Source organism: Marmota flaviventris, chromosome 1, assembly GCF_047511675.1.
Source record: "Marmota flaviventris isolate mMarFla1 chromosome 1, mMarFla1.hap1, whole genome shotgun sequence".
In the NCBI taxonomy this organism is placed as follows: Eukaryota; Metazoa; Chordata; class Mammalia; order Rodentia; family Sciuridae; genus Marmota; species Marmota flaviventris.
In genome coordinates this window covers 29,236,229-29,254,683 of record NC_092498.1, presented here as the reverse complement: position 1 = coordinate 29,254,683, position 18,455 = coordinate 29,236,229, and the positions used below count along the sequence as shown (strand labels likewise).

The 18,455-nt window shown below is 34.0% G+C and overlaps 2 protein-coding genes across 3 annotated transcripts in view; one reads left to right on the top strand and one right to left on the bottom strand.

Annotated features, from left to right (window-relative positions):
* Dmtf1 (cyclin D binding myb like transcription factor 1) overlaps positions 1-18,455 on the top strand; it is a 35,800-nt gene that overhangs the window by 1,868 nt on the left and 15,477 nt on the right. The window contains exons 2-6 of one of the 2 annotated variants that reach the window (XM_027956096.2): positions 292-408; positions 2,101-2,223; positions 11,273-11,367; positions 14,944-15,058; positions 16,176-16,252. In XM_027956096.2, coding sequence (XP_027811897.1) covers positions 300-408; positions 2,101-2,223; positions 11,273-11,367; positions 14,944-15,058; positions 16,176-16,252 — 519 coding nt within the window. In that variant the 5' untranslated portion in view covers positions 292-299. Of the gene's footprint in view, positions 1-291; positions 409-2,100; positions 2,224-11,272; positions 11,368-14,943; positions 15,059-16,175; positions 16,253-18,455 lie in introns of those variants that run through there. The other variant, XM_071612166.1, reaches the window with a different exon arrangement.
* Positions 2,586-18,455, bottom strand: part of Tmem243 (transmembrane protein 243) — a 53,638-nt gene continuing 37,768 nt past the window's right edge. The window contains exon 5 of the mRNA XM_027956097.3: positions 2,586-3,055. Within this exon, the coding sequence (XP_027811898.1) occupies positions 2,915-3,055 (141 nt within the window). The 3' untranslated portion in view covers positions 2,586-2,914. The remainder of the gene's footprint in view (positions 3,056-18,455) is intronic.

The following is an 18,455-nucleotide window of genomic DNA, read 5'->3' as shown; positions in this document are numbered from 1 at the left end:
ATTATTTCAAACAGATTCTCATTCATTGGGTATAGTAAAAACAACTCTTTTTTAAAAATACATGCTTTGTTTTCGAATTAAACCAGATTCTTGCAGATGATCTGATTCTAATTCATGAATATGAACTATTAATAGCAGTTTTTGAAATCTGAATTTATAATTTCACATAAAGAACACTATAGGCAATACCCAAATAAACGTGGGATATTTGGTTGAGGGAGGGGTTACCACTTCATGTTTCTATCTGGAAATAATTTTTAAAATTCTAATGTGGAGTCTATTCTTGTACAGATTTGAGTATGAGCACAGTTGAAGAGGATTCTGACACAGTAACAGTAGAAACTGTGAACTCTGTGACATTGACTCAGGACACAGAAGGGAACCTCATTCTTCATTGCCCTCAGAATGGTAGGAGAACTTGCTGAACATATACTTGTGACTCTTGGGATTTCTGAATTCCTTATCAGAAATACCCAGACAGACAGTATAGCCTAGCAGGGTAGAAAAGGAGTTAATCTCTTTGGATCATGGCTTAATCTTAGTTCATATATTTTTAAAATTTACTTTTATGTTTTTAAATTTATCGTAAATTTTAGACTTTATCAATCTCATAGTTATTTTATAAATGGGATCTATCAAATATCCAAAGATGGTGATGGAATAACTATAAGACACATATATATGTATATATATGTATGTATGTATATATGTGTATATATATGTATGTATGTATATATATGTATATATATGTATGTATGTATATATATGTATATATATGTATATATATATGTATGTATATATATGTATATATATATGTATGTATATATATATGTGTATATATATATATGTATATATATATATATATATAATATCAATCACTTGGTGCCAGCAGTATTTTGCGTTTAAGTTCATCTTTATTAATATGGATTCTGTTTTCTTTCTACTCTTTAAAATTCTTGGGTTACTTTATTCAAACTTGTGGTTTTTAACTAGCACAAACCCATTCAAATGATCTGTGCTTCCTATAGCCACCTTAAATTTCACACATCCCAAATAGTTCTTTCAGACACTTCCTAAACCTGCTTCTTTTTTATTTAGTGTCCCAGGTCATAAATTACTTAGGAATACATTCCTTCTCTCATTTCCCACATTCATTCCGTTATGAAGACTTGTTCATGCTATAATATTTTAAAAATCCATTTCTCTATTTCAAGTCCCTCTTTCTTAGATCAGATACTCTTTTCTCATCTAAGTAACTCTAATAGCCTTTAACCAGTCTCCCACCTCAAATTCATCTTTCAGACTGCTCAAGAAATTGGTCATGATACTCAGTAGCTTAAGATTTTTTTAAACCTTCCAGTGTTTAGAATATAGTAAAATCCTTTAATTTAGCACTCAGGCCTTTCATCATGTTATCTTTCTTACTGGCCTCACGTCCTGCCACATGTCATACACTTATGTTTTAGTAGTTATAACTATTTTTTGTTTCCATAGCATACCTCAGTACCATTGCACATATTGCTCCTACTGCCAGGAAGAATAATCATTTACCCTGCCTTGCTTTCAGATTTAAGATACTCTGTTAGGAATCATTCCTTCACCTCTAGTCTAATCTCTTCTGTATTCTCAAAAAGGCTCTTCATTCCAACTTTATAGCTTTATTGTTACATTACTTTCTACATTATTTTGAAATTATTGGTTTAGTCATCTCCACTGCACTGCAAGTTCCCTGACAGGCAGGATATCCTTCATTGTTCTATTTGCATTTAGAACACAGTAGGCTTTTAGTAAATATTTGTGAATTAATTATATAACTTGCTTTTGTCTTTGTACATGAAATGTTTTGAAAGTCAGGTTGGTTTAAAAGGTGGCGTCTTTGTAGTTCCTAGACATAATACTTGTAACAGTACTACAGTAGGCATAGAGAAGATTATGTTATTTGAGGCCTGTTTGCATAGCTGGGTTTAAATAAGCTAATGGGTAAGAAAATCATTGTAGAATCACTACTAGCTGGAGATTTTGTTTTTTCTTTATTGGTTTGAAGTTTTTGAGATTTTTTTTTTTTTTTTTTTTGGTTTATTGTTCTTTTCCTTCCATTAGAAGCTGATGAAATAGACTCAGAAGATAGTACTGAACCTCCACATAAGAGACTTTGTTTGTCCTCTGAGGATGATCAGAGTATTGATGATTCTACTCCTTGCATATCAGTTGTTGCGCTCCCACGTAAGTCACTATATATTAAGAATGTAGAATTCCCTTTTGAAACCAAATTTTAGCTTTCAGGGGATTCAGTTGGCCTTTTTAAGTAGATGTAGACTCTTTACTTTATGAGTGCTTACTATATGCCAGGCATAGTTATTAATGCTTTTAAATATTGCATAATATAGTCTTCTCAACTCTTTTAAATTCTCAACCTGTTGATAGACTCCATAAAGAGCCTTTTAGACATTTTTTTGTTGAGTACTCTCCCACCATGTACTGTATGTATTTTTTAAATGTACTATATGAATATCTTTACTTTGTTCATAAATATTTTTTCAACTTACCTGGTAAGAACCATATTTACATAATTGAGAGAAAGCATGTTCTATAATAGGTGCTATTTTTATTAACATCCCCATTTTATAAATGAAGAAAATTAGACACAGAGAAGTCTAAAATAATATTCAGACATTGTGGTTCCTATAGTACATATTGTTAATCCCAATGCTATAGTGCCTTTTCCTTATGTGGAAATTCAATAGATACCTAACTAGTTTATTCTCACTAAAAAAAGTTCTTGTTCTTAACATGTTTATATCTAAGATCATTTAAGGTAGACTAGGTTCTAGAGGACATATAGTATTTCAGGATTTGGTTATACATCTGATTTTTTTAAGCAAAGAGTCTGGAATCCTATTGAAGAGTGGTTATCCTACAAAGCCAGATGTCTTAGTCCATGGTGATCAGAATGGGGCAAGTGGTTGTTGGTGGCCCTCTTAGCACAAAGGAGAGTTTTGCCATACCCAGGAACTCTTGACTTTGCACACAACACCAAGCAAGATGACATCTTCATCTAGTGAAATAAAACCAAGAGTAGATTTTTAGCATGAAAAATCATGTCTTAACAAATAGGTATGAACTTTGTATTCAGAGTTAATTTATTTTAGGCAGATTATTTACCACTGGGCTATATATAATCCTAGCTCATTTGCTTGTTAAATTGAACAGAAAAGAAGCCATTTTGTTTCAATTGACTATCACATTTATTGAAAAATTAGTGTTAGTATTGCTTCCAAGTATGACATATACAAGCATCACATATTTCTAATTGTTCCTTCTAAAAATGATTCTTATGTTTTTTTCAGTTCTTTCAATTGGACTGTCATTATGTTGTTGATTAAATTCTGTAAATTGCTTGGCCTATTTCCTAATCTATGTGGATATTTTCTACTAGAATTTTTTAGTTACTTTGGTATAAATTATGATTAATACATTTGGTTGAAATAAAATGCCTTGTTCATGATCATAGGTTCTGACTGGGCATTTTGTTCTCTTTTATGGTATTGAACTGAATTCTTCATACCTTTTTTCACTTAACCCCAGGTAATATGGATATACTAATACTAAAGACATGAGTTGTGTTTTGTGTGTGTGTGTGTGTGTGTACTAGGATATTGAATCATAGCAATAGTACTTTTGAAATACAGTCTGGAGTAAAAGCATGAACTTCAGCCAGGCGCAGTGCTACATGTCTAATCCCAGTGGCATAGGAGGCCGAGGCAGGAAGATTGTGAGTTCAAAACCAGATTCAGCAAAAGTGGGGCACTAAACAACTCAGTGGAGATCCTGTCTCCAAATAAAATACAAAATAGAGCTGGGGATGTGGCTCGGTGGTCAAGTGCCTCTAAGTTCAATCCCCGGTACCCTCCACCCCACCCCACCCCACCCCCCAAAAAAATAAAAGGCATGAACTTTGTTCACTCACCTACCCTCATCAGTTTGACCTGCTAAGTCCCACAGGAACCATCAAGGTAACCCTGCTCACCTACCCATAGCTCTGGAAGCAGCTGGGCAACCCACTTACCCTGTGCCACTCTACCTACCAAGGACTCCAGAAAGCAGCTAGGCATTTGGTCCTGAGAAGTTCAACCCATTAAGACCTTGGGAAACCTCCAGGTACTCCTATATACCCACAATTCAGGAAGTAGGCAGCTAGTAGCCACCCTGAGCAAGCTAGCTCTCGAGACCCTGAGAAGTATCTGAGCTTCCCCCAATACACTGATGGGTACACTCTCTGTAATGTATACCAGTCATCACCACTGTTAGTTATAGCTACTATACTACTACACCTACCTGGAACCAAAGCCAAAGTAGCCTTCTCAACCAGTACCTTAAGACACATCTCCAGGAGAAATTTTTCTACTACAGAAACCACCTATGAAATGTGTAGAGGCAAATGATCTGACAGATGTGCAAACATAGGTTCACAAGAAACATGAAAAAGAAAGATAACATCATGCCTCCCAAGGGAACACAAAGCTCTCTAGCAACAGACCCCAAAGAAAAGGAAATTGACAAATTGCCTAAAAAAGAATTCAAATTAGTAATTTAAGGAAACTCAACAAAATAGAAGAGAACATAGGCCAATAATTCAACAAAATTAGGAAAATAATATGATCTAAATATGGATCATGAAAAAAGAATCGAAAAAGTCTTAGAGCTAAAGAACTCAGTAAATTGAGTAAAAATATACTTGAGAGCTAAATACAAAACCAAACAGAAGAAGGAATGTCTGAGCTTGAAGATAAATCTTTAGAAATAACCCAAACACAAAGAAAGCCTGGAAGACTTACAGGATATCATTAAGCAAATGTTCATGTTGTAGGTGTTCTAGAATAAAAAGAACAGCATAGAAAACCTATCAAAAATAGCCAGAAATTTTCTAAATCTTAGGAAAAAATACATAAATTCAGGCCTAGGAAACTTAAAGAAAGAAACCTAAGAGATTCAACCAAAAAAGATATTCTTTGAGGAATATTATAGTCAAACTGTCAAAAGCCCAAGACAAAGTGAGAATTCTGTAGGTAAGTGTCAAGTTATATATAGTTACATAAGTGTCAAGTTAATCCTCATTAAACTAAGAGTTTTCTCATCAGAGTCCTTATAGGCCAGGAGAAATTGAGATATATATTCAGATATCTGAAAGGAAAAAAATGCACACAAAGAATACTATGCCTAGCAAAGCTATCATTCAGAAATGAAGGAGAAATAAAATCTTTCCAAGACAAGTAAAAACATAATTCATGGGCAGAGGCTGTAACTCAGTGGCAGAGTGCTTGCCTTACATGTGTAAGGCAATGGGTTCAATCCTTAGCACCACATAAAAACAAATGAAGGCATTCTGTCCATCTATAACTCAAATTTTTTTTTAAAAAAACGGTAGTATTTATGAAATACAGTCTGGAGTTAAAAACTGCTTTAAAGCATGAACTGCAGCCAAGCACAGTGCTGCATGTCTAATCCCAGGTGCATAGAAGGTCGAGGCAGGAAGATCGTGAGTTTATCGTTATCAGATCAACTTTACAAGAAATGCTTAAGGGAGTTGTTCACTAGGAAAAAGAATAGTAACTACCATGAAAACATGAAAGTACAAAACTCACTAGTAGAACAGATGCACAAAAGCAAAAAAGAACATAGTTAAATCTTATGTATGGGAAATACCACAGAAATGAACATGAGAGGAAAAAGGTATGTACAAAAGAACCAGAAAAAAAAAAATTAACAAAATGACAGGACTATGTCTTATCAGTAATAACCATGAACATAAAAATGGATTAGAATTCCTAGTTAAAACATTTAGTTAAGCAAAATGAATTTTTAAAATATCCTGCTTATAAGAAATTCACTTTACCAATCGACACACATAGGCTGAATATGTAGGTGGAAAAATATTCCACACAAATGAAAACCAAAAGCAAGTGAGAATAGCTGGGAACAGCCATAAAGATAGACTTTAAGTCAGAAACTATAAAAAGAGACAAGATCACTCTAATAATTAGAGATTATTTCAACAAGAGAAAACAACAATTGTACATTTATATGCACCTAACACCAGAGCACTCAAGTATATAAAGCAAATATTGTTAGATCTAAAGGGAGAGAGAGAGAGACTGTAGTTTAATAATAATTGGGAATTTCAGTATTCCACTTTCAGCTGTGAACAACTCAGACAAAAAATCAAATTTTGTAGTTTACTATAAATCAAGTGGACCTAAAAGAGAACATTTTATCTAATAGCTACAGAATATACATTCTTCTCATCAATGCATGGAACATTCTCCAGAATAGATAAAGCAAGTCCCAACAATTTTTTTCTTTAAAGTTGAAATTATATTATGTGTCTGACTACAGGATAAAATTAGAAATTAGTAAGGGGAACTTGAGAAATTATATAATCACATGGAAATTAAACAACATGCTCTTAAATGAATAATGAAGAAATCAAAAAGAAAGCAATTTTTTTGAAAGAAATGAAAATGGAAATAAAACATAACAAAACCTATGGAATACAGATAAAGCAGTACTAATAGGGAATTTGATAGCAATGAGGGTCTACATTTAAAATAAGATTTCAGATAAGCAAACGTTGTACTCAAGGACCGATAAGAGCAAGAACAAACTGAACCCCAAATTAGAAGGAGAAAAAGAACGGATCAGAGCAGAAATAAATGAAATAGAGACTAAAAAGATAATATCAAGAAAACAAGGAGTCGGTTTTGTTTGTTTTTTTGTTAGGGGTTGAACCCAAGACCTCATACACGCTAGGCAAACCCTTGTTGAGCTAAATACCCAGCCCAAAGAGTTGGTTTTTTGAAAAGATAATAAAATGAACAACGCTAGACTAACCAGAGAAAAAAAAAGAAAAAAACCAAATAAATAAAGCCAGAGATGGAAAAGGAGACATTGTATCTGACACCAAAGAAATACAAAGGATCATTTATAGGCATATACAAAATATACTATATTGTAAACAACTTATGTCAGTAATTTGGAAAACCTAAAAGAAATCGATAATCTTCTGACACAGATACCCTAATAAAATTGAATTACAAAGACAGAAACCTGAACAGACCAATAATGGGTAACAAGATTGAGATATCATTTCACCTCAGTTAGTATGGCTATAGTTAGAAGATAAAAATAACAAATGCTGGTGGTGATACAGGAACAGAGGAACTCAACAGAGGAACTGTTGGTGGGAATGTACATTAGTACAGTCATCATGGAGAACATTGTGGATATTGCATACCAAGTAGAACTCTGCCATGTGGTCAAGCTGTCCCGTTACTTGGTGTCTTTCCAAGGAAAATGAGATCAGCATGTTGCAGAGATGCCTAGATTTCCATGTTAGTTGCAGCACTGTTTATATTATCTATGATATGGAGTCAATCTAGTTGTCCATCCATAGATGAATGGATAAAACGTACACAGTGGAATATTAATTCAGCAATAAAAATGTGGAATCCTATCTTTTGCAAAAACATGAATGGAACTGGGATATTCTCTTTGATGAAGTGAGCTAGGTACAGAAAGTTGCGTATTGCACATTCCAATTCATTTGTGGAAGCTAAAGGGTTTGATTTCATGGAAATAATGGGGTAAAATGAGGGTTGCCAGAGGTTGGAAAGACTGGCGAGAGAATAAATACTAGGATACAGTTGCATGGAAGGGTGGGTTCTAGTCTTCTGCAACACAGTAGGTTGACTGGTTCCTAACAGTTACATATTTTGTGAAGCAGAAAGGGGCTTAAGGGTTCCCAGTGCAAGGAAATGGATGTTAGGAGGAGACAAATGCTGGTTGCCTTTGTTTGATGTTTGCATGTTTTGTGCATGTATCAAGTTGTCACACTGCCCTGTTTGCATATGCACAAGTACATGTTGATTTAAAAAAGAAGAAGAAGAAAGAATACTTGAAGTTCTATATCCATCACAATGATCTGGTACTGAGTAAAGCATTATTTGCTAGACTTCATGGAGTTGAATTTGTTTTCTAAAAATTATAATTAAATTTAATTTTAATATTCAAGTTTTCTGTTCATGCATTATAAGACTGATAAAATATATATTAGGGCCTGAAAAGTCTTCTCAGCATCCATAGTTACCTCTCATGTTAATCATTCTAGCTCATTTACCACTTGTGTAGTCATCCACTACTGTTGTTTATGCCATTTACTATTCATAGTGTTATATGGTGATTATTGCATTCATTTAGAGGATTCTTTCAGTACCTTAATTTCTTACTCTTTGTTCTCCATTTTCATTCCCTTTACCACTCTTGCCATTACCTAATGAATCTATTTGTTATCTTTTTCAGTTTTGCTTTTTTTTTCCCTAATGCTACTTCCTTTCCATCTCACTTTTCTGGTACTCTGTAACTCCTATAGTCCTTTGCCCCATTGGAACCCATTGATCTCACCACTTTTTCATTTCATTGTTCCTTCTGTATTTATATCCTTTTTTCCCCCTTTACCCAGTTGTGGTTTCATGATTAATCATTATAATCGCTGTCTTGCATTTACCTTCAAATCCTTTTTTCTTCTGTACTTTTATTGTTCTTTAGTGTTAACATAATCCTATCAAAATCTGTCTTTGTTTATGTCTTTGAAGGTGCAGCTAATTGAAAGCGATTAGAGAAAAACAGGACACACAAACTGATAGATCTTATTCCTTATCAATAACCAAAGTGGGCTCATAATACTGCCCACCAGTCATGCCATGCCTCTCTAGTAATTCTTTTTCCTCACTGTAAGATGACCATTTCATGTTCTGAAACTTCTGATAGTTTTTCTACCTTTCTTAATTCTCAACTGACAACCTTGATTTTTACTTTACTGAAAATATTGGAGTAACCAGAAAATAATTTCCATACATTCCCATTACCATACCCATGTGTACCTATGTCTGTATATTCTGTTATTCTAGCTGAGGCCTATTCTTTCTTCACCAGATCCCATCCATTTTGCCTACTGAAGTATATTTTGTGGGGAGGGATACTGGGGATTGAACTCAGAAGAACTTGACCACTGAGCCACATCACATCCCCAGCTCTATTTTGTATTTTATTTAGAGACAGGGCCTCACTGAGTTGCTTTAGCACCTTGCCTTTGCTGAGGCTAGCTTTGAATTCACAATCTTGCAGCCTCAGACTCCCAAGCTGCTGGGATCATAGGCATGCACCACCTTGTCTGTGAGGATGTCCAACATCCTTTCTTAAGGGTGTTGTTCCAGTGATTCTTTCTTCCTCTCTTTTGCAATCATTAATTTTTTATTCTCTACCTGAGCCACTCCTATCAGTATTACAAAAAATATTTTAAAATGCCCTTTAACCTACTTTTGGCTCCTATCCAATTTCCTTTCTTTCCTTTAACACAGAGCATTTGAAATAATTGCCTGTACTTGCCTCCATTTTTTTCTCCAGTTTTCCTTTTCTTCATGCTCTCCTCCTTACCAAACCTTTCTTCCAGGTCTCCACAGACCCCCCCTCCCCCACTTTTTTTAATGTGGTACTTTGGAGAACCCAGTGCCTCACACATGCTAGGCAAATGCTCTACCATTGAGCTACAACCCCAGCCCTCCACAGACCTTCTTGTTGCTAAATCCAGTGGTCATTTTTGGTCTTTGTCTTACTTGATCTATCTGTAACTCTTCATAGTACTTATTTCCTCCTTCCTGAAATATTTTGTCACTTGGCTTCTTAGTGAGTACTTTTTCTTTTTACACTTCTGTTCATTCCATAGTTTGTTTCTTTTTCTTTTTTGAGGATGAGGGTGGTGGACAGTACTGGGACTTAAACCAAGGGGTGCTCTACCACTGAGCTACATCCCCATTCTTTTTTTTTTTTTTTAATTTTGAGACTGGGTTTCACTAAGTTGCTTAGAACAGCAATCCTCCTGCCTCAATCTCCTGAGTCACTGAGATTACAGGCATTCATTCACCACCAAGCCTAGCCATTCCGTAGTTTCTCATGTTAACTTTTCCATATCACCCAAACTTCTAAGTGTGGATCACCCCATAACTCAGTTCTTAGATGCTTTTTTCTTCTGTTTTTACTTATTTCCTAGGTGATTGCAATTCATTGTTGTAAATACTTTGTCTGGTGATGACTTCCAGATTTATTTAAGTCAGATTTGTCTTTGAAATCAAGTGTATTATCCATTATATAAAGTAGCCAGCCCCAGCATTCTCTTTAAATTCTCAGGGTTTAGTAGGTATCTCAAAGCAGTATGTTTAAAACTAAGCTCTTGAGATTCCCTAAATGTTTAAATGTACTGCTTCTGCACTTTTTTCCTCGTCTCATTAATGGCATGTCCATTTTTCTATTTGTTCAAATCAAAAAAAAAAAGTATCATCCTTGTCTCTTCAGTTTTTCCCACATCTGGTTGTTTCTGCAAATCACATTGTCTCTACCATTAAAATACATATAAAATTTGAACTACTTAAACCTTCACCCTGGTCCAAACCACTGACCTTTCTTATCTGAATTACAGTACTACCCTCTTAACTGATCTCTGTTTAGCCTTCTGCCCTTCATTATTTTTCTCCCTTCATTATTTTTTTCCCCATAGCAGCCAGAGTGAACCTGTTAAAATAAAAATCAAATCATATCACTCCTCTATTCAAAAATTTGCAATCATATACTACCTCATGGGTAAATTCAAAGTCTTTACAATTGTCTGTAGGGCCCCATACAGTTGCCTACTGTTATTGTTCATTCTGCTCAGTCACCAATGGTCTTATTGCATATACACATGAACACTCTCCAAGCATGCCATATCTCAGAGCCTTTGTACTTGGCTCTCCTTGAAATACTCTTCCTTGCATGACTAGCTTTCTTCCTTACTTTGTTCCAATTCTTGGCCACTTTCCCTAGCCTCCTGTCTACAATTTCAAACACTCCATCACTCCAGCATATCTCCTTCCTGCTTTACTTTTTCTTCTTGTAATCACTATCCAACATAGAATTTTGTTCATTTTGTGTCTATCCTCACTAGACTATAAGCTCCATGAAGGCAGGATTTTTGTTTTGTTTTTCTCACTGCCATATTTCCAGCACACAGCAATACCTAGTATGAATTAGACGTACAATAAACATGCAACAAATTAAAATGTACATGTGGGGATGTATTGACAAGGAATGTGTTAAGAAATTATATGGCCTTATTTTTTCAGTAGATATTTTTAACTAGATCCTGCCATTATTATTCTGAAGATGATGAAATTTTTCATTGAAGTTTCAGAAAATGATCAGAGCTTTGAGGTGACTATGACCGCAACCACAGAGGTGGCAGATGATGAGATTACTGAGGGAACGGTGACACAGATCCAGGTATAGTACATGTTCTAACTGGCCTCAGGAAGGTGATCACAGTTTAGGTAATAAAATGATACTTTTGCAAAATAGCAACCACAAAATTGAGGTAAGACACCATTTAATTCAAATTCAGTCTCCACATGAGTCTTAGATTATAAAAATTGATGCCCTGTAGAGTGGTTCACATCTCTTGAAACAAAAAATGATGCATATACATTCACTACTTGTAGTGATCTCTTAACAATAGTAATGATGGCAATACTATTCCTTTTGGTACATGCAGAACTAGATAAATTTACCATGTGTAGAGAAGTTGAGTAGTAGTCAGATCATACTATTTCTTAAGTGAACTTTTTAATTGTCTCTTACAAGCCCTAGCTGAGATACTTGTGCCAAAAGTAGACAGACATGGTGGCTCTGGAGGCTAAGCCAGGAGCATTGCGAGTTCAAAGTCAGTGTCAGCAATTTAGTGAGGCGCTAAGCAATTCAGGGAGACCCTGTCTCTAAATAAAATACAAAATAGGGCTGGGGATGTGGCTCAATGGTAGGGTGCCCCTGACTTCAGTCCCCACCCCAGTACCCCCCCCCCAAAAAAAAAAAGTAATAAGTATTCTTTGCTATCTTAGATATTCTGAAGCTTAACTCTATATTATAAATTTACCTTTGGCTGATTGCCCCTTTCTTTTTTAGTAGCTAATTCTTTTGCTCATCCCTTCATTTAATAAAATATTTATTTAATAAGATATTTAAGGTGGAGGCATGACAGTATTTTTCTTTTAGAAAGCATCACATTGACCATTTAAGAAGTATAATAGTTGGAAATTGATATGTAACATCAAGGACTGAGGATATCTCAGATGTGTGTAGTCAACCTTCTGTAATAATAAGCTACTTTCAAAAATCACACAATTTCCAGAGGAGTGAATCTCATATAGATCAGACAGCTTTGAGTGAGGATGGAAATCTTCATAATTAGTCCTTTGATATCAATGGATGATTTGGACAGGAATTTTTTTCAAGTCCTCTGAACCAGTAGATAAATCCTTTCTTCGAAATGAATGTTGTCAAAGTTATTCCAAATTTAAAGATTATGTAGTCTCACTTCATTCAGTTTTCACACAGTAAAAATAACATCCTGTATGTGATTTGATTTACAACATAGTTATTATAGGATTGAACAGTGGTACAATATTAGTCCTTAGTGTAAGAGAAATTATGGAGTTTTGTTTAATTTGTGCCCATTGCCAAAAAGTAAATGAGTTATAACTTAGTATTTAGTTTCTTGATTTGTTATTGTTTTAGTGAGTGAAAAACTTGATACTAACTTCTAATATTTATTTAATAAGATTAGCATTGGGTTGTGAATTGAAAGCAAATTAAATTGTTCAGAAATAGCCTGCTTCTTACTACTTTTCTGTAAACTAGGAACATATAGCTATTTGACATAGTTCAGTTGCTAATACATTGCATCTCATTCCAGTGATGAGATTAGCTTGACAAAATAATAAACTCTAGAACATTCCATTATACTCAGTACTTTGTGGTTTTAAGAGACTTTGAATGGGTTCAATGTTTATTTTTAGATTTCTAAGTCCTTTATACATTACAGACATGAAATCCTGCAACTAACAAAGATTTAAGTTTAAAACAGAGGCCTACTAATAAAGCCTGTGTAATGGCTTTATACATAAAGTAGGGAAAATGGAGAGAAGATACTATGAAACTACATATAATACAGATACTTACCCAAGTCCCCCACTATACTCAGCAAACTCATTTGTTATAGACAGTGTTAAATATTACTGCTTCTGCTTGATTATTTGCTCTTTTGATAGCTATTTACAAAGATTTTAAATAATAATTATAACTCTTCATCAGGAAAATTTGAGTCATAAGGCATTAAATGCCCAGAGATAGCAGTTAATCATCAAAACAGACTTATTCTTAAGGTTCATGAAATTGGCTCTATTACATATTTAGACACACTTTGGAAGGTAGTGATTTGATTGTCTTATCCAGCTGATAAAGAGAGCATCTAAGAGTATCATCTGCAGTTCTTAAAAGTGTATAGTGTGGCGCATGCCTGTAATCTCAGCAGCTTGGGAGGCTGCGCAGGAGGATCTCAAGTTCTAAACTAGCCTCAGCAAAAGCAAGTCCCTGAGCAATTTAATGAGACCCTGTCTCTGACTAAAATACAAAATAGGGCTGGGGATGTGGCTCAGTGCTCGAGTGCCCCTGAGTTCAACCTCTGGAAAATCTATCCTCCCTGCCCCCTCCCCCCCCCCAAAAAAAAATTGTGTAGTGTATGTCAAGGTCTTTTGATAGCTCTCTATTTCACCCTTTACAAATGCATAATTCCTGTATCACATTTCAAAGAATTATTGACGAATACAATACATTGTCTGATCTGTCTCAGTTTTCTGCTCAATCTTGTATAAAAAATCTAAATATCACACATAAAATAATAGGGCTTTAGAATTGTTCCCATAATTTTTAGCTGGATTTAAAAACATTCATAAATACAGCATATTACCACCAGCTATAAAAATAAAGCAGCAACAATAGAGACACAGCTTTCCTTGTTGTGTGCTGGTTGTTCCCTGACAACTCTTTCCAAGTAAGATGGGTTTCAGTTCCTTTTCAGATTAGAAATTCAGTTTCTTCTTATTCAAGAACTATTCTAATCTTTGTTAGAATTTACCTCTAGCGAGTTATATAATTTAGTAGTTTATCTAAATCAAGAGACTGATTGAGTTGAATGACCACCAAGCATTTGGTGGTCCACTTATCCTGGTCTGCCTATGAATATGGGCTCATACCTGAGATGGTAGCAATATTCTTAATTTACACTGTAGCTTCCTTTTGGCCAAGGTCAAATCTGTTCAAAGATTCTTTGTTCCTGTATAATTTGCTAAAGTATGTCTGTAATTGAAATGTACTTAGTGATGTATCTTAACTGCAAGAATAATATTATTACTAATTATTTCTTTTAGAGGAAGAAACATTAATAAGGCTGTGAATCAGCTCTAGAGATAGGCTAAAACAAAGTTTCCAATAAATAGTAGCAGACAGTGATTTTGCAATAATGTATTTTGATTATCCCTTTAATCCTTTAGGTTCAGCAAGAGATTACATTATGAACAACTGTGTATAGTTTAGGCAGCAAACTACCTCCAAGGACAATAACCAGCCATAATACTCAACCCTAGTATTTCCATTTTCTTATCTGGAACTGATTATAACTATATTTATAAACTCATTTATACATGTACACAAGTGTTTTTGGAATAGCCTGTATTAATTAAAATATGTAATGCATTCTTGACCCACATTATTAAAACTTGAAGCCACTAGTACTTTCTAGGTACTTTCTTAAATGGTCATATATATTAATGTTAATGTTTTTATACTGCCATAATAAAAGAAGCAAGAAATATATGTCTTTTAAATTGAATGTATTTTACTATACCTAAAAGAGTGAATTCCATATTATTACATTAGGTTTTTAGAATGCCTAGCATCACAAAAGGTAATCAAGTTTGGTATTAAATCAAGCTACTACTTAGCTACTACTTTTTTTTTTTTTTTAAGATTTTACAGAATGAACAACTAGATGAAATATCTCCCTTGGGTAATGAGGAAGTTTCAGCAGTTAGCCAGGCTTGGTTTACAACTAAAGAAGATAAGGATTCTCTAACTAACAAAGGTAAGATGTACTATAAATTTTAGTGCCCAGTGGAATCAGCTGAGGGACTTGCAGACATTAAGTTTCTGAGTTGGACCTTTACCATTGTGATTTGAGTAGTTACAGTATTTGAGTTTTTGTAATTGAATTAAATTTTGCCCTGAATGTCTTTGAATGGGACCATGAAACCAACATTTGCTTTTCAATAATTAATCATTATTTTTCTTTTTTTGATACAAAGTAGATTGTCCTGTTAATTTTTGAACAAATGCATGATTGTAGTATTTAAAAGACAGTACAGTCATTGCTTATGAGAATAGGTAATCAAGCCTTTTCAAAGGTCTACTTACTGGTTTAAAAGCATCTTAAAAGATTATAGTGTTTGTAGAACTGCTGTGCTTTTGAATGTAGCTAGGGAAATTGATACTAAAAAATGAGGGTATGTACCACTTTGGAGTAAGGAGAAGAAGCAGAAACAAGTACATTTATTATTTTCTACCCACTGTGCAATAAATATTCTAAGAAGACATTCACTTGTCATCATGTTTACCTTCCCTTAGAATCTTTTTGTACATATCCCTTGCCTATAAAACTTTTTTTTTTTAATGGGGGGGTACCAGATATTGATTTCAGGGGCACTCAATCACTGAGCCACATCCCCAGTCCTATTTTTTATTTTAGTTAGAGACAGGGTCTCACTGAGTTGCTTAGCAGCTCACTGTTGCTGAGGCTGGCTTTGAACTTGCCATCCTGTCTCAGCCTTTCAAGCTGTTGGGATTGTGGGCAGGCTTATTTTTCGTGGAAAAAATTTTCAAAAAGTTTTAAGAATAATTTGATTTTTCTTAATTTTATAAGTCTCTTTTTAGCAGTTACATACTTTTGAAAGGATGTGAGAAGTAAGTAATAGTTTTAAAAATCTTTTAGTTGTCATTGTCTTTATTCAATAGGTCAGATGTTTTCTTACTTAAAAACCAGAAGGTATGAAAGCATCTTTACTTTAGGATCTTTCAGGTTTAAAATGAGTGAGAAATTAAATTTGCTGTTTTATGCCCACTGATAATTTAATCACAAACCACATCTTTAATATTTTCTTCTCACAAAGTAGTATTTTCTGAATGTTTGTTGCTTTCTTTTAAAGGACATAAATGGAAGCAGGGGATGTGGTCAAAGGAAGAAATTGATATTTTGATGAACAATATTGAACGCTATCTGAAGGTACCCTATGACATATTTTTGTGTTTCACTAATTTGTTTATTGCCAATTGCAAAAGTAGTGAAGCAGTATTCCATATAATTATTATGAGATTTTCACTAATTTTTGTAACAGATTATCAACTAATATGTTATAGCTTAATAATACTAAGGTGAATGATTACAATATAAAATTTTTAGCCAATTTTGAATTCTGAATTTAAAATAGTTTTGTTGCTTTTAGTTACCATCTGAAGTTTAGACAGTCTTAATAATCTCCCAGCATATTGAAGTCTTGTCTTTTCAAGTAGCCTGTAAGTTAGAGTTTAATTTATATTGTTTAAATCCTAAGATATACATCTGCTTTGAACTTAAGATTTCATAATAGTTCTTTGCTTTTAAAAATCTTTAAAAATAGTTAATTTTCATATTCAGACATTACTTGCTCGTTAGTTCTCTTCGTTAAATGCCCTTTTAATGTAGTATTGTTGAAATAGGACAGACAGGACTCTCCTTAACATAGAATGTTTGCTTTTGAAAAGCTGTGGGTTCCTTTGGGAAAACTGAAACAGGTGAAGAGTGACATAAGGCGTTTTACCATGTGATTGATATATGTTAGTCACACTGCAAGAGTTTAGAGAGGGAATAGTTTATTCTTGGGATTGGAACAGTTAGAAATTTTTGTAAGAATTTGAGCTGAGTCTTCAAGGGGTAGAACTTGAACTAGAATAGGACTAACTAACTGGATGGACTAGCATGCATAAATGGTAAACAGCAAGGAATCAGAGATCAAAAGACCCTGCAGATTAATTCCTTTAAATTGAATCTTCATAAATGCCTCCAGAAAACTAGCCTTTAAAAACCAGACCAGAGAATTAGAACTTTATCCTATAGGAAACAAGAGGCATTGAAGTATTTAAGAAAAAGGCTGATTGCTTAGTTAAGTGAGACATTAATAGGGCAGATCCAGACTTTTCTCCTGGAAGTCTCTTCCTGATACTTTCTACCTTTCCCCATAATGGCATTAAATTCAAATAGTCCAAGTTTGAAATGTGGAAATTAGTATTGTTTGAGAATGGGAATGTACAGCATCTATTTAACCATTAATTTTCTTATTGTTTGATATATGTATGTATACAATATAAATGCATCATTGCTTAGAATATGAACAGTCTTCCCAAGCTAAGTTTTATAAACTATAAAGTTGATAATCTTTTATTATTTACTAATGAGTGAAGATTCCTCTACCAAGTTTATGGTTTGAAGATAAAACAGTGAACATTGAAAAGTATATCCAGAAGTATATTAAAGGTGGTTCACAGTACTAGGGTTTTGGCTCAGCGGTAGAGCACTCGCCTTGCACATGCAAGGTCCTGGGTTCGATCCTCAGCACCACATAAAAATAAATAAATAAAATAAAGATATTTTGTTCAACTACAACTAAAAAATAAAGATTAAAAAAAAACAGCTGTTCACTAGTCACATATACTAGTTAAAACTGAAAAAGTGCTGTATATTTAATTGAGGCAGTAAAGCATGATTTAAAAAACAACAACAAAAATACCACTGGGCTTGGGGAAATAAGATGGTTTCTTGTATAGGAAATAGAATAAATGATCCCAAAGACTCTTCCAACATAGTGATTAATTGGTGAGTGGCAAGGACTTAAGTAGAATTATAATATACAGGGAAAAGACAGATAAGCAAGTAGAGTCTATAAGGAATCCTGGTGCTTAGGTGTTGGGAAAGAAGTAGGAGAAGAGTTGGAGTAACTTAAAAGAAATTTTAATTGGGCAATTGGGAGAATGATGATAGAATTGACAAAAATAGGAAATGTCTACAGGAGACCCTGCCCTGATCTTGAGAAAAGATAATTTGTTTGGTTTTAATTTTCTGACCGTGCTTTTTATTATATAATGCTTTTCTAAAAGTGCTGTGGAGCCATTTTTAAACCTTAGAGAATTCTGAGTAAATATCATATATTCTATTTATATAGAAAAGACAAATGAAATTAACTACCACAAGCAAAAAAGTGGTGGTAGGAAGAAAACTCTTTAATCTTTGTGGTTGTCCTGCAACACGGTACCTTGCATGTAGGTGTTTAAATGTTTAGGTTTAATCATTTACAAAAGTGAAACTGCATAAAAGAGAATTTTAGAAAAAATTCCAAAATTGAGAAAGTTTTCACCATGAAGATTCATACCTTCAAAAGTATCTAAAATGCATG